The sequence below is a fragment of the Nicotiana tomentosiformis genome, chromosome 8 (genome assembly GCF_000390325.3).
Source record: "Nicotiana tomentosiformis chromosome 8, ASM39032v3, whole genome shotgun sequence".
Taxonomy (NCBI): domain Eukaryota; kingdom Viridiplantae; phylum Streptophyta; class Magnoliopsida; order Solanales; family Solanaceae; genus Nicotiana; species Nicotiana tomentosiformis.
Genome location: NC_090819.1, coordinates 2212717 through 2226983, shown reverse-complemented (window position 1 = coordinate 2226983; position 14267 = coordinate 2212717). Strand labels below are relative to the sequence as shown.

The 14267-nt window shown below is 32.0% G+C and overlaps 3 protein-coding genes across 3 annotated transcripts; all 3 read left to right on the top strand.

Moving 5' to 3' along the window:
* Positions 1–2490: 2490 nt before the first annotated feature.
* Positions 2491–3735, top strand: LOC138896807 (uncharacterized). The gene has a single exon (XM_070182136.1). It carries the CDS (start codon positions 2491–2493, stop codon positions 3733–3735), a length of 1245 nt encoding a protein of 414 aa, XP_070038237.1.
* Positions 3736–3805: 70 nt separating this feature from the next.
* On the top strand, positions 3806–4903 carry LOC138896806 (uncharacterized). Its single transcript, XM_070182135.1, has one exon. It carries the CDS (start codon positions 3806–3808, stop codon positions 4901–4903), a length of 1098 nt encoding a protein of 365 aa, XP_070038236.1.
* A 5175-nt stretch (positions 4904–10078) lies between these two features.
* On the top strand, positions 10079–12104 carry LOC104112355 (peroxisomal and mitochondrial division factor 2). The gene is made up of 2 exons (XM_009622242.4): positions 10079–10349; positions 10875–12104. The coding sequence occupies exon 2, from the start codon at positions 10884–10886 to the stop codon at positions 11754–11756; it is 873 nt and encodes a 290-aa protein (XP_009620537.1). The 5' UTR covers positions 10079–10349; positions 10875–10883; the 3' UTR covers positions 11757–12104.
* Positions 12105–14267: the final 2163 nt, after the last annotated feature.

Sequence of the window (14267 nt, the reverse complement as noted above, 5' to 3'; positions counted from 1 at the left end):
CTTCTGGATTGCCTTTAAGTGACCCCAAATCGAGTTCATTTATAAGATGAGAAATATTGGCATTCGCTTGGCTCAAGGATTGACAACTAGGACTTGGTTGAGAATGGTCCAACCTCGTGATAAATTTATCCATCTGAATTCAATTCCTATAAAATAAAAGCTCATTCTAGTGAGAAAGCTTTCTACGTAGCTCACTATGAAATATAGAATAATTTTTACTACTTCATACCATCAATAAGCTTAGCCAATGAAAATTATTCAACTATCCCAGTACCCCTAATACTTTTTATTGTTAAAATGAAGTTAATTTTGAATTTTTCTTGGTCAAAAATATTGGGGATGTTCTTTCTCTTTTAGCCACAAAATTAATTTCTACAATGAAACCATTTAAGTGGCATAGAATTTTTAACAAAATCAAATAAATACATAATAAATAAATCAAAAGTGACAATAAAGTTTTGCAAAAACATTAAAATCCAACTAAATAAAAAAAACAGAGCAAAAGCATATATTTAATGGAGAAAAAAATAGCCACAGCCCACATAGATATAGGGTTAAGAAATAAATAAGAGGAAGTGAGGAAGCATTACAATGGTGATTGGTGGCTGTAGAGTAGTGACTAGTGAGCAAGCGTGCTTTGAAACAGCAAAAGAGAAGAACTGAAGAAGTGAGCGTGATAACCGGAAGCCAACGGACTAGACGAGCAAAGTGGGTGTTGGGGACTTAGGAATTGGGATTCCTTTTGCCGGAGACTAATTTTGGGAAAGGGGGAAGTGGCGGAAGGCTTTTAGGTTTTAGCTTTCTAGGAATATTATTTTAATTGTAAAGCTTTTTATTATTATTATTTTATCTTATTAGTTAAAAGCCATACATAGATTCGAACTCACAACCAGCAGAAGGAAAAGATGGATCTTTGCCACTAGCACCTTAGTCACTTTTGTTTTGTGGGTGACACTTTAAATATATATACTATTTCTTATATATATATATATATATATATATATATATATATATATATATATATATATAGTTTTCGTCAAAGCTTGCGTGTGGCGTACCACCCCGAACCATATACATAGATCCGTCCCTGCCTATAGGTCACGAGTTCGAACCGTGGAATCAGTCACTGATACTTGTATTAGGGTAGATTTCCTACATCACACCCCTTGGGGTGCGACTCTTTTCCGGACCCTGCGTGAACGTAGGATGCTTCTTGTACCGTGCTGCCCTTTTTAGTATTGCTTTTTGTAATCAAATTAGGCCATGAGAATGTGGATGGAGTACTCTATGGACCACTAGTCATGGGCGGATCTAGTGTTATGGATACGGGTTCAATTGAACCCATAACTTTCGACAAAATCCGAGAATATACTGTGCAAAATTACTGAAATATGATCATATATTAGTGTTTGAACCCATAGACTAAATGAGGCTATGGGTTCAGTGGTAAAACTGATGGGCGAAGTTCCACTTATTGCGAGAAGACTTGAGTTCGAATCTCTGCGTACACAACTTTTATTGCAATTTTATTTAAGTTACTGTTTGACTTCTTTGTTACTTATGGGCTTTTTTTGCCCCTTCCCATTTAAAGAGGTCCGTTTCTTATCCTTAAAAGATGAGGACCACCTAATTAATTTTATTCTTTAATATGTACTTCATTAACTTGTGGGGATTTTTAATAATTATAAAAAAGTTGGTCTTCACAAAACTTTAAGAGATCAAAACCTTTCATTTTTCAGAAGGTTCACGGTTCCCAAATTTTTAAAGCTAGAGTTTCAAAAGAATAAAAGCAAAGGCTCTTCTTCAGTTCTTCTTGGACATAAACTGCAAGTCTGCAATCAATCCTCTTCTTTAGTTTTGCTGGTATGCCTCTATTGCTCTTTGTCAATAATAATGCAATAATATTTATTAATTATAAGTTACAAGATTTGCCACTGCTGTTCTTGGTTCTTGCATTTTGGTTCCATATAAGAAACGCACTATCAGAAGTTCAGAACAAAACTTCACCCAAAAGGATGTGTTTTGACTTTTGATCTTGTCTTTTTTTTTTTTTCACAAAGCAGTTCAACTTATTTTTATAGAAAATAGTTAGAGAAACAAGGAATAGAGAGATGATAAGATTGCTTTGTATTGATGGGTTTTGTCTTGATTCGACTTGTCTCCTAAGAAAATACTGCTCTATGTACTACAGAAAGGGCGTGAAGTGTGAACCTTACATTGGGAAGTTTAAGATATAATAATTCAAATAATAATTAAACTTTAAGTAAATTAATGAATTTAAATTTAACTTTTTATATCAACTTAATTACTAGTCAATCCTTTCCTAAACTAATCTTACTTTTAGGGCTAGGGATATTGTATCATATTAACTCCAACTTCATAAGTACTTAAGTTGTTGAAATATTAATTTGGTTGGATTAAGTTTCAATTACACCTTGAAGTGTAATTTTTTTTTTTGTGATTTTTAGGATCTTTTTAGTGAGTGTGGATATGATCACGAAATTTTTCAAGGCTATTCCAACTCCTCAAAGTTCTGGTTCTGGTTCTAGTCCTCCTACATCGAGTTCTTCTCCATCTCCAATTATTCATGACAATATCAATCCTTCGGCGGTATCAAACAAAGAGAAAATGTTGAATTTGAATCTTGAACCTGATCCCGCAGAAAGAAAGCAAATTTCAGAGTATCCTCCGAATTTACGTGACCGAGTGAGAAGATATTATATTCAACAAGGACCTTATCAACCTCGTAATTGTAGTTTTCCAAAAAGAGATTTTGGTGGATTTATGTGTCAATTTAATCTTGAATGGTTTAACACTTCATACTCTGGATGGTTAGAATATAGTGTTAAAGTTGATGCAGCATTTTGCTTATGTTGTTACTTGTTTAAAAATGAGCATGGAGGACATAGAAAAGTTGGGGATTCTTTCACAAAGAATGATTTTAGATCTTGGAATAAAGCTACAGAAAGGCTTAATGCACATATTGGAGAGGTGAATAGTCTTCACAATAGATGTTTTATGATGATGAGAGATTTAATTAATCAAAAGCAATCAATTCTAACCTCTTTTGACAAGCAGTCTAAAAAAATTAAAAGTGATTATCGAGTTCGGTTGAATGCTTCAATTGATGTGGCAAAATTTCTTTTAAAACAAGGAATGTCTTTCCGGGGCCACGATGAAGGTGAAACTTCTATTAAAAGAGGAAACTTTGTAGAACTCTTACAATGGTATGCAGATAGGGATGATGAAGTGAAAAAAGTTGTGCTACAAAGTGCTCCACAAAATAACATGATGATTGCTCCAAATATCCAAAAAGAGATCGTGAATGCTTGTGCGAAAGAAATAATTAAAGCAATAGTTGAAGATTTAAATGGAGATTATTTTGGAATTTTGGTTGATGAATCTAAGGACGTCTCTCATAAGGAACAAATGGCTCTTGTTCTGTGGTATGTCAACAAAGAGAGAAAACTTATTGAGCGATTCCTTAGTATTATTCATGTTAAAAAAATAACTTCATCGTCATTACAAAAAGCAATCTATGATTTGCTTTTAGAGCACTCATTGAGTCCATCTCAAATACGGGGACAAGGTTATGATGGAGCTAGTAACATGCAAGGAGAAATCAATGATCTTAAAACTTTAATTCTGAAAGATAATCCTTCGGCATATTGTATACATTGCTTTGCCCATCAATTGCAATTGACTCTTGTAGCCGTTGCAAAAAAAATATTATGATGTAGATCAATTTTTTGATATTGTTGCTAATGTCTTGAATATTATTGGAAGTTCTTTTAAGCGTAGGAATATGCTACGAGAGGATCAGGCAAAAAAACTAAAGGAGCTACAAGTGCTTGATGAAGTTCATACAGGAAGTGGACTAAATCAAGAACTTGGACTCCAAATGCCAGGTGATACCCGATGGGGTTCTCATTTTAAGACAGTGCGTAACTTTATTGTATTATTCTCGTCAATCATTAATGTACTTGAGTTTCTTGTAAGTGAGGGTGTAAATTATCTTGAGAGATCAGTGGCAAAAAGTCTAGTGAATGACATAAGATCTTTTGAGTTTGTGCATATGATACATTTGATGTTAAAATTATTAGCAATCACAAATGATTTGAATATAGCTTTGCAAAGAAAAGATCAGGATATTGTAAATGCTATGAAGCTTGTTGGTTTCGCCAAGAGGCAATTGCAAGTGATAAGAGAATCTAAATGGGAATCATTGATAGATGACGCCTCTTCATTTTGTTCCAAGCATGATATTGTGATCCCTGAAATGGATAAGAACTATCATCTTGGAAAGTCAAAGCGTAGGAGTTCAAGTGTTACATATTCTCATCATTTGCATGTCGAAGTTTTTAATACTGTTATTGATTTGCAACTTTCGGAGCTTAACAGTCGTTTTGATGCGGTGAATAGTAATCTACTTCTTGGTATGGCTAGTTTGAGTCCGGATAATTCTTTTGCAAATTATGATAAAGACAGAATTATGAAACTTGCTACACTTTATCCTCATGAGTTTAGTGGTTCAAAGCTTGAAGATCTCAGTTACGAGCTTGACAACTATATTCTCTTTGTGAAAGAAGACAATGATTTCTCTAACTTGAAAGGACTTGGAGATCTTTCAGAAACATTAGTTGAAACAGATTTGTACAAGACTTGGAGACTTGTGTTTTTGCTTGTGAAGTTAAGTCTGATATTGCCTGTCGCTACTGCAACAGTAGAAAGAGCTTTTTCTTCAATGAAGTACATCAAAAATGACTTGCGTAGCAGAATTGGTGATGAATTTTTGAATGACTGTTTAGTTTGTTATATAGAAGATGAAATATTTGAAAGTGTACTTAATGATGCGATTATTGATCGTTTTCAAAACATGACAACCCGTCGGGTACAATTGTAATGGTGATATTTATTGAACATATATTATGTTAGATGGTTCGGTACTTGTTACATATATATTAAATATCATTGTTCGTATTTCATTCGGTTATTATTGTATAGTACCTTGAGGTATATCCTAGAGTCTAAATCTTGAACCTATAAAAGTAAATTTCTGGACCCGCCTCTGCCACTAGTTCATATGTTATAAAAATGACAAAACTATAGGCTATAGGAGCTGTATGATATCCTTGTCAAACTTTAGGACGAAAGCAACCCCATAATTATCTTTGACTTAACACGTTGTATTAGACTTGGTAACTACCTTATCTATATTTTGATTTGATTATTTGGGAATTTCTTGTCTTACACGTATCTTAGTTATTTAAAGCGCAAACATATATAACAAGAGTAAATTAATCTAAGTGACACTAATACATAAATATAAAGAATAATTAATCTAAGCAACTATGTAATAAATCTCAGTTGCAGATACGCTCATTCGATACACTAAAATCAAACACCTAAATCTCCTATATAATGAATACCGGTAGTTGTACCCGCGCGATGCGCAATCAATATTAAAAAATATTAATTAAATTAAATTGTGATCTGGCTTGTTTGAACATATTAGATCATATTGCTTTAATAAATTTTAATTGTCATCTTATTTGTCAATATGATATACCCAATAATAAAATATCTATTAAATTAAAGGGACTTATATAGTCATTAAATAATTTTTCTGCCACGCGATGCGCGGTCACTATTAAAAAATATTAATTAAATTAAATTATAATCGGGTTTGTTTGAACATATTAGATCGTATTGCTTTAATAAATTTTAATTGTCATCTTGTTTGTCAATATGATATACCAATAACAAAATCTCTATTAAATTAAAGGGACTTATATAGTTTTTGAATAACTTTTTTATTCTATATTTTTCTTTATTCTACTATCCAATGTTTAGTATTTTTACATTGTTAATAGAGATTTTTATTAGCATATTATTTTATTTAATATTTTTGTTTGCTCGCTTTCTTTTTGTAATATAAGAGAAGATATATATGTTTTAGTAATCTTGAAATATTTTTTATTTTATATTAGCATATTATTTAATAATTTTGTCTACTTCTTGAAATATTTTTTTATTTAAAATTTTATCCTATTATTTTCAATAATATTATTTGAATTTTAATGAATAAAACCTCTATTAAATTAATGAGACTTATATAGGCATCGAATAATAGACTTGTTCGGTATTTGTTTTTTATTATATTATCCAATATTTAATATTATTGCATTGTTAATAGAAACTTTAATTAGCATATTACTTTATTTAAATTTACTTTCTTTTTATAATATAATAAAAGATATATTATTTTATTTTATATTTTATTCAATTATTATAAATAATATTTTTTGAATAAATAAATTTTTATTTTTAAAAATAAAAACAAAAATTATTTTTAAAAAAAAAGAAATTTTGAATTGGTAGTTTTTTATTTTTTGTAATTTTAGTTTTTTATTTTAAAATGATTTTAAAACTGTGAGTTAAAATTACTCTCCAATTTGAATGGATAGATTTTTTTTTTTTTAAATTTCGTTTTTTATTATACAATATTTTATTTTATAGATATTTAAATTCATGAACAATAAGCAATAACTAATTATTAACTATTTATGCCATGTGGCTTTTTTTCTAGGCTGCCACTTGGCTTAAGGAGAGGGCTTTTTCCTCTCCTTTTAATAATATATAGATTTTTTATTTTAAAATAATTTTAAAACTGTGACTTGAAATTACTCTCCAATTTGAATGGATATATTTTTTTACATTTTCATTTTTTATTATAGAATATTTTATTTTATAGATATTTAAATTCATAAACAATAAGCAATAACTAATTATTAATTAAATAACTAATTATTAACTATTTATGTTATGTGGCTTTTTTCTAGGCTGCCACTTGGCTTAAGGAGAGGATTTTTTCCTCTCCTTTTAATAATATATAGATTTTTTATTTTAAAATAATTTTAAAACTGTGACTTGAAATTACTCTCCAATTTTAATGGATATATTTTTTTAATTTTCGTTTTTTATTATACAATATTTTATTTTATAGGTATTTAAATTCATAAACAATAAGCAATAACTAATTATTAACTATTTATGTCATGTGACTTTTTTTTAGGCTGCCATTTGGTTTAAGGAGATGGTTTTTTCCTCTCCTTTTAATAATATATAGTTATAGATTACTCTCCAATTTGAATGGATAGAATATTTTTGATTTTCGTTTTTTATTATACAATATTTTATTTTATAGATATTTAAATTCATAAACAATAAGCAATAACTAATTATTAACTATTTATGCCATGTGACTTTTTTCTAGACTGCCACTTGACTTAAGGAGATGACTTTTTCCTCTCCTTTTAATAATATATATAGATAGATTCTACACAATTGTTAACAGTCATCCTTGTATATTTAAAATCAAACACTTAAAACTCCACTTTTAATGGGAATCATATACAATATTTTGTGTCATGGGAGGTTTAAATGTTTGATTTTGAAATACAGATAATTTATCTGTAATTGATCAATTTTTTTTTAGATGAAATAGAAAAAAGTTAATTTTTTTATTCTTTAACAAAAATGAGAAATTCATTATTTAGTAAATTTCGAGAGGAATTCAAAATAGAGTAGAAACAATATAGCTTTTTAAGTAATGTGCTTTCCAGTTAGAGAGTTGGAATGTTAGATCGTTAATGTCGTTATGCGAAAAATAAAAACAGAAAAAGGATGGATCAGTATATAGTCGATGTATAACCAATATATAGCAAGCGTATAGTGTATAATGTATACACACGGATTATACACTACATGTTGTGGGCTTTGTTGGGTTACTATGTGGTAAAATCTCCAAAAGAAAAGGAAAAAAAAAGAATATTTACACGAATAACTGACCAGATTTACTATTTATTTTTTCTTGCTAATATATATAAATTATATGCTGATTATACATAGTAAATATACACCAATAACAAATTCAGTGTGATCTCACAGGTGGAGTATGTGGAGGATAGTGTGTATAGAGAGACTATTTTCGATAGAACATAAGCTAAACAAAAATATAGTTACAACATTGTTGAAAAAAATACATATAATATACATCTGCCAGCTATTTTTAATTTAAACGGTTGAATGAGTGGCTATTTAGGTTAATTCTTCAAAAAAGAAAAAGAAAAGATCTCACACATTCTTATCAAAGTCTAGGCCCACAATAGATGGCCCAGTTACCCTAGTAGAAATGGCGTGGGATAGCCACCTTTTAATATGACATTTAGTTTTTATCCAGTATTTTTAATGCTGAGCAAAAATAGTTATTACTCTATTAAAATTAATACGAAAAGATGATTTTACCCTTTTTTCATGAGTGTTGTGTAAATATTAAGGACATGGTGTCCTTAACATTTACATTGCACACATGAAGTTAAGGACGCCATGTCTTTAACATTTACACTGCACGTATGAAGTTAAGAACATGATGTCCTAAAGTTTAACAATGGAAGGTGCAAATACATGACACTTTGTCCTCAATATTTACACAATATTCATGAAGTTAATGACACTAGTCCTTAATATTTACACAATACTCATAAAGTTAAGGACACTATATCATTAACATTTACACTACGCACATGAAGTTAAGGACACCATGTCCTTAACATTTATACGGTACATATTAAGTTAAGGACATGAGGTCCTAAAGTTTAATAACAGAAGGTGCAAATACAAGTTAAGGACATTATGTCCTTAACATTTACACTGCACACATGAAGTTAAGGACGCCATGTCCTTAACATTTACACTGCACATATGAAGTTAAGAACACGATATCCTAAAGTTTAACAACGGAAGGTGTAAATATAGGACACGTTGTCCTTAATATTTACACAACATTCATGAAGTTAAGGACACCGTGTCCATAATATTTACATAGCTGTCCATAATATTTACATAGCACCCATGTCTAGCACATGGGTATTTTCGTCAAGGCGGGTAAAAATTTATATAGCACTGGCTAAAGAGTAAATACATTTTAAACAGTGGCTAAAGAGTGAAGACATCTCTAATTGGTGACTAATTGTGCACTTCCCTCGTTACCCTACTGGCTTTGAACTTCCCAAACAACCACCAAATACCGAAAAAATTAGATGGGTTAACCACTTTTTAGGCAGGCTATTAGAGCTTAGCCATGTTTTAAATTACAATGGCAAAGTAGCCATCCCCCAACTAAAATACAGAACACAAATCCAACAGTCTATACTGGAATCCAAAGTCCGAGGCAAGTTTTCTGATTTTTCAGTCTTTACTAGTATAAAATCTAGGAACGATTCATGGAGTTCAAAATAATTGGGTTCAATCTTCCATGGGTGAAACATGTGAAAATGATTCAAACCCCAATAATGATTGTTGGGGATTGAACCTATAAACATTTGAAATTCAGTAATCGTTGTTGGGGATTGAACCTATAATATTTGAAACCCAGTAATCGTTATTGGGGATTGAACCTATAAATATTTAAAACCCAGTAATCGTTGTTGGGGATTGAACCTATAAATATTTGAAACCCAATTGTTGTTGGGTTTTGAACCTAAGAATATTGTTTCACCTATGGTACCTCTTTTGAACTCTAGGATAATATCATGTATTTCAACTCGTGGAAGTTAGAACTCCGTGACTGTGTATCCTTGAGTGAAACAATATGAAAAGGATTCAAATCTCACTAATTATTGATGGGATTTGAACCTATAAAGTATTGAACTCCAATAATCATTACTAGGGTTTGAACCTATAGCGATTATAACCCTAGTAATTGTTGCCGGAGTTTGAATATATGAAGGTTTAAATTCCAGTATATTATGTTTAAATATTTTCTTTAAAGCTCTAAAATCTAGTACCATATATTTGGGATTACACCTGTAGAGAATTTTTAAAACTCTAGTATATTATGTTGGAGTTTCACCTGTAAAATATTTGAAATCCAACATCGATTGTTGGAGTTCATCCGTATTTTAAATATGTATATTTTTATGGGACTACTTTGTCAATACAATTGGAAAGATAGCCAAACTCTAATAGCGGGCCCAAAATGTGGCTATTTGCCAATTTTATTCCCAAGTACCAATCCATTTGGAATTTGGGTTTTTTGTGTAAAAGAAGAAAAGTTGAGTCCTTTACATCGTTTTAGGCACATGGCGCCCACTAATCAAAAATCATTCTTCTGATTCGGTGCTGTCCAATAATCACATCGTATCGTCATTCGCCACCTTACAATTCCACAACCCATTAATTTTTAGATTCCACAAATCACACCAAAAAGTGATCTTTTCGAATCAAATAATAATACAGTAACAACCAAAACCCTAATTCCAATCGAATTCACATTCTTCATTTCTCAGGTACAGCGTTCACATTCCACTAATTTTTATTTTTGTTTATCATTTGATATTTGATTATTTGATTTTCTGTTATTTTTTCCCCTTCAGGTGTCTCGCACTAGGAAATTGTAGAATTTTAATACATTTTTGAAATGAAATGAATATTTAGGATCTTATTACTTTGGGATTAAAGGGTAGATGTTATTGTTGTAAATTACATATTAGGAACGGAAGTTTTTAGTTCTGTTCTTGTAAATCGAATTCCATATAATTGAGCCTATTTAATCTAGTTTTCATAATTGGATGATTTCAAAATTTTTCATTTCTCGGTCAGTGAATTTGCTGTTTCGCAATTTTCTCAAAGTTTCATTTTATGGATTTATCAGTTGAACACTCAGAAAAATTATATTGTATATATAAAAAATTATACTGTGTATATATAGGTCAGATATTACTTTTGGTACATATATATTAAATCTTGAATATCCCCAGGATAATTTTTGGCTTCGCCACTGTTTGACAGGAATATTGTTCTATTGATTTCAGGTTATTACTATGGCTGACGAGAATGTTGCCAACGGGGAGGTTTTTGATGATGCAGTGGAGATCGAAGGAGAGGAGGATTCTGAGGGTGCATTGAAAACCTCTCCTTTGACGCAGAAGATAGCTGCCTTGGAGCAAGAGAACAATCAACTTTTTCACGAGAATCAAGTTGTCAAAGAGAAGATGGAGAAATTGAAGCACTCGATTGAGGAAATGGAGAACGAAAAAGTTGAGTTGCAGAAGAAGGCGGAGAAGTTTGAGTCGGAGAATAAGGCTTTAGGATCAGTAGCTGCACGAGCAGCAGAGCTCGAGGGCGAACACTCACGACTGCAGCATGATCTCATAACTGCGATGAACGATCTAGAAGAATCGAATTTGGAGTTGTCGAAACTGAAGTTGGCTCTGGGGGGTTTGAAGAGTAGTGATAATGAGAAGAGTGGGAAATTGAGTGCCATTGAGAGTGAAAGGAATTTGTTATTGTTGAAAGTCGAGAAGTTGGAAGCTAGTGGAAATGATCAGAGGGTTGAAGTAGAAGTGAAGGAGAAAGAAATTAGGGGCTTAAAGAAGAAGATTGAGGATTTAGAGGCTGCTGTGATGAACAATGAGGCATGGAAAAAGGAGAAGGAGGCGCTTCATATGGTGAAAGATGATTTGGAGAAGAGGATAATGGAGATGATGGGTAAAGTGGCTGAGCTGGAGAAGAAGTTAGAGGAGAAGGAAACGTTGATTAATGAAAGAGATGTTGACAGCAATGTTAATGGAATTCCAGGAGCGGAGAATAAGGTTGGATCTTCGGGTGTAAAAGTAGGCTTGTCAGTGGTGGCTGTATCTTCAGTTGCTATTGCAGGCATTTTGTGCTATCTTCGATATGCAAGAAAACCATAAACTCAGAGCTTGGTCTTGAACAGGTCGAGTTTTTTGTCTGACCAAGTTATGGATTTTACAATTTTGATAGCACTTTGGTTATGTTGCGCTTTCTTACTTAGCTTTTATCTCACTTGACACTAGATTGGATGTTGGCTAGTGGCAATGAACTACATTTTATTTGCGAAAGTAGACAAAGCGACATATTTCTGTTAGTACTTCTCTTTCTGCGAGTTTTTATCGCAACCTTAATTTTCCATTTAAACAAGGTTTACTGGTGTAACCATTCAAAGAAAGCATTTGTATTGCACTTCAACACTGGATTCATATATAGCACTGAATGTCTCAAATAATTGAGTTCTTATATAACTCTCCTTTGGTTTATTATTTTGGCTGCCTGAAGTGTTAATGCTATGTTGCATTGAAGCCAGATTGTTGCTGTTGCAATCTTATGACAATCGTACGGGGATTTTCCTTCTGATCGGTTTAATGACTGATGCATGCCTACATAGTTAAATAGCTTAAGTATTGGGAAAGCTAGAAAGAGAGCCTTATTTCAGTATTTTGTACCTTTCCTTTGTAAAGGTAGTGGTATCTTGTCTAAAGTGACTGACCTGATAAACGCGAGGTGCTGCAATGAACTTGCTGTGCCTCTACTATCTTCGATTGATCTTTGCCTTCATTTCGTAGTTGTATTGATGGTGGTAAAAGAACACGTCTTTGCAGCATTAAGTTAAGCACTCCCTATCCCCCTCGGATTTCTTTTGGTGGCTGGTGGGGGTTTGGGGGGGGGGGGGGTAATATGAGGTTGTTTTGAAATGACCTAAATTTGAAGATCTTTTAATTACTCATGCTTAACCTTGTTCCTGCAACCAAACTGATAAAAAAGGAAATTTTCTCCTGAAACCTCTTGAAATAAACAGGTCTGATCTGAGTGAATTGCTGTCTATTTTGTATGTTCATGCCTTTCTACATTCAATACGTATTAGTGTCAAGAAGTGCTTCGCCGTGGTAATAATAAGTGAAACTCAATTTATACGGTGTGATGTATTCTGGCTTGCTAATTTGTGTTGGCTAGTGTGTTTGCTAACACTACATCTTTCCTTTTTGGCTATCATCCTAAAATGGTTTATATGCATGTGACATTCCCCTGCTTATTGTGGCCTTGTTGCCTTTGAAATGCACTACTAATTTATGCACTAGTCATCCTCTCATTTGCTAAATTCTTTATAAAGTTTTGGCTTATGACCTCTCTTGAGAAGTTTGTCTTCTCTAGCTGAAGTGCTATGTAACATCACTCTTTGTTTGAAATCTCAAGAGGATGGTGCACAAAGAGTGAAACTAGTCTCTTTCCGAGTGTTGTATTTTGATATGATAGGGAAGATATTATTCCTTACATGTGTTGGATGATGGAAAATTAACCTTACAGTTTTCATTCTTGAAAAATGATCTATATAATTGAAGATCTTAGGAAGGGAGTCTTGAAGCAATGGTAAAGTTATCTCCGTGTGACTTATAAGTCACGAGTTTGAGCCGTGAAAATAGTCACTCACTAATGCTTGCATTAGGTAGGTTGTCTAATCACATCCCCAGGGGTGCGGCCTTTCCTGGACTCTGCGTGAATACAAGGCACTTTGTGCAGTTGACTGCCCTTTCTATCGTTGAAGATCTTAGAGATGGGTTCTTATGCATCCTTCTCTCGTAAGCACTCGTATACATATCAATAACATTAGCAAATCCGAGTAGTGTTTTAACGAAAACTTCAAGTATTAAAGTTTAATAAACAAGTAATCTGAAAGTTAAAACTTTTAGACAATTATAAAGAAAATGTTTTTTGTCCTACATAGTCGAGAGAAAAATCATTTCCTCCCCACTAACAGAAAATGTTTTTCAAGCACCAAAAAATAAATTTTATATAAAATAACTATTTTTAGCAATCATGACTATTAATATGAGATAGAGAAAGTAACTTTTATCATACCAAACATATCAACTATAACTATTGTCACAAACATAAGTCGAACTAACTAAAAGAGTAGACGGGGATTCTAGTAGCTCTCAGAAGAACCTTAGGCCGTTTTAAGTTATGGATCCAACTCAAAGTTGTAAGTTACCAATGCAAATCTTTGCCTAGGCAATAGTAGTATCTACTTTTTGGTCTGGTGAAATCAAGCAATAAAGATAGTTTTACACTAGCAATCAATCCACCACAAGATACAAAGTTTATGAGTTCCTACAATAATTTCAAGTTAATAATTAAGTAATTTTTTTAATACACATACAGGCGGAGCAAAAGGTAATTGGTTCACGTTAGTGGTGGCAAAATGGGTAAAAGAAAACAGTTATCTATCAATATTATTTATTAAAAAATAGGTTGGATAATAAACTTTTTAAAAACGGATTAAATTTAGATAAAAATCATATTATCCACTTAGACTCAAATTGAGGATTACTCAAGTTTGGGAGACTTGAAATTCTTTCAAAAGTGATCATATTCAAGAACCCATGGATAATATGGTTATCCATATTATC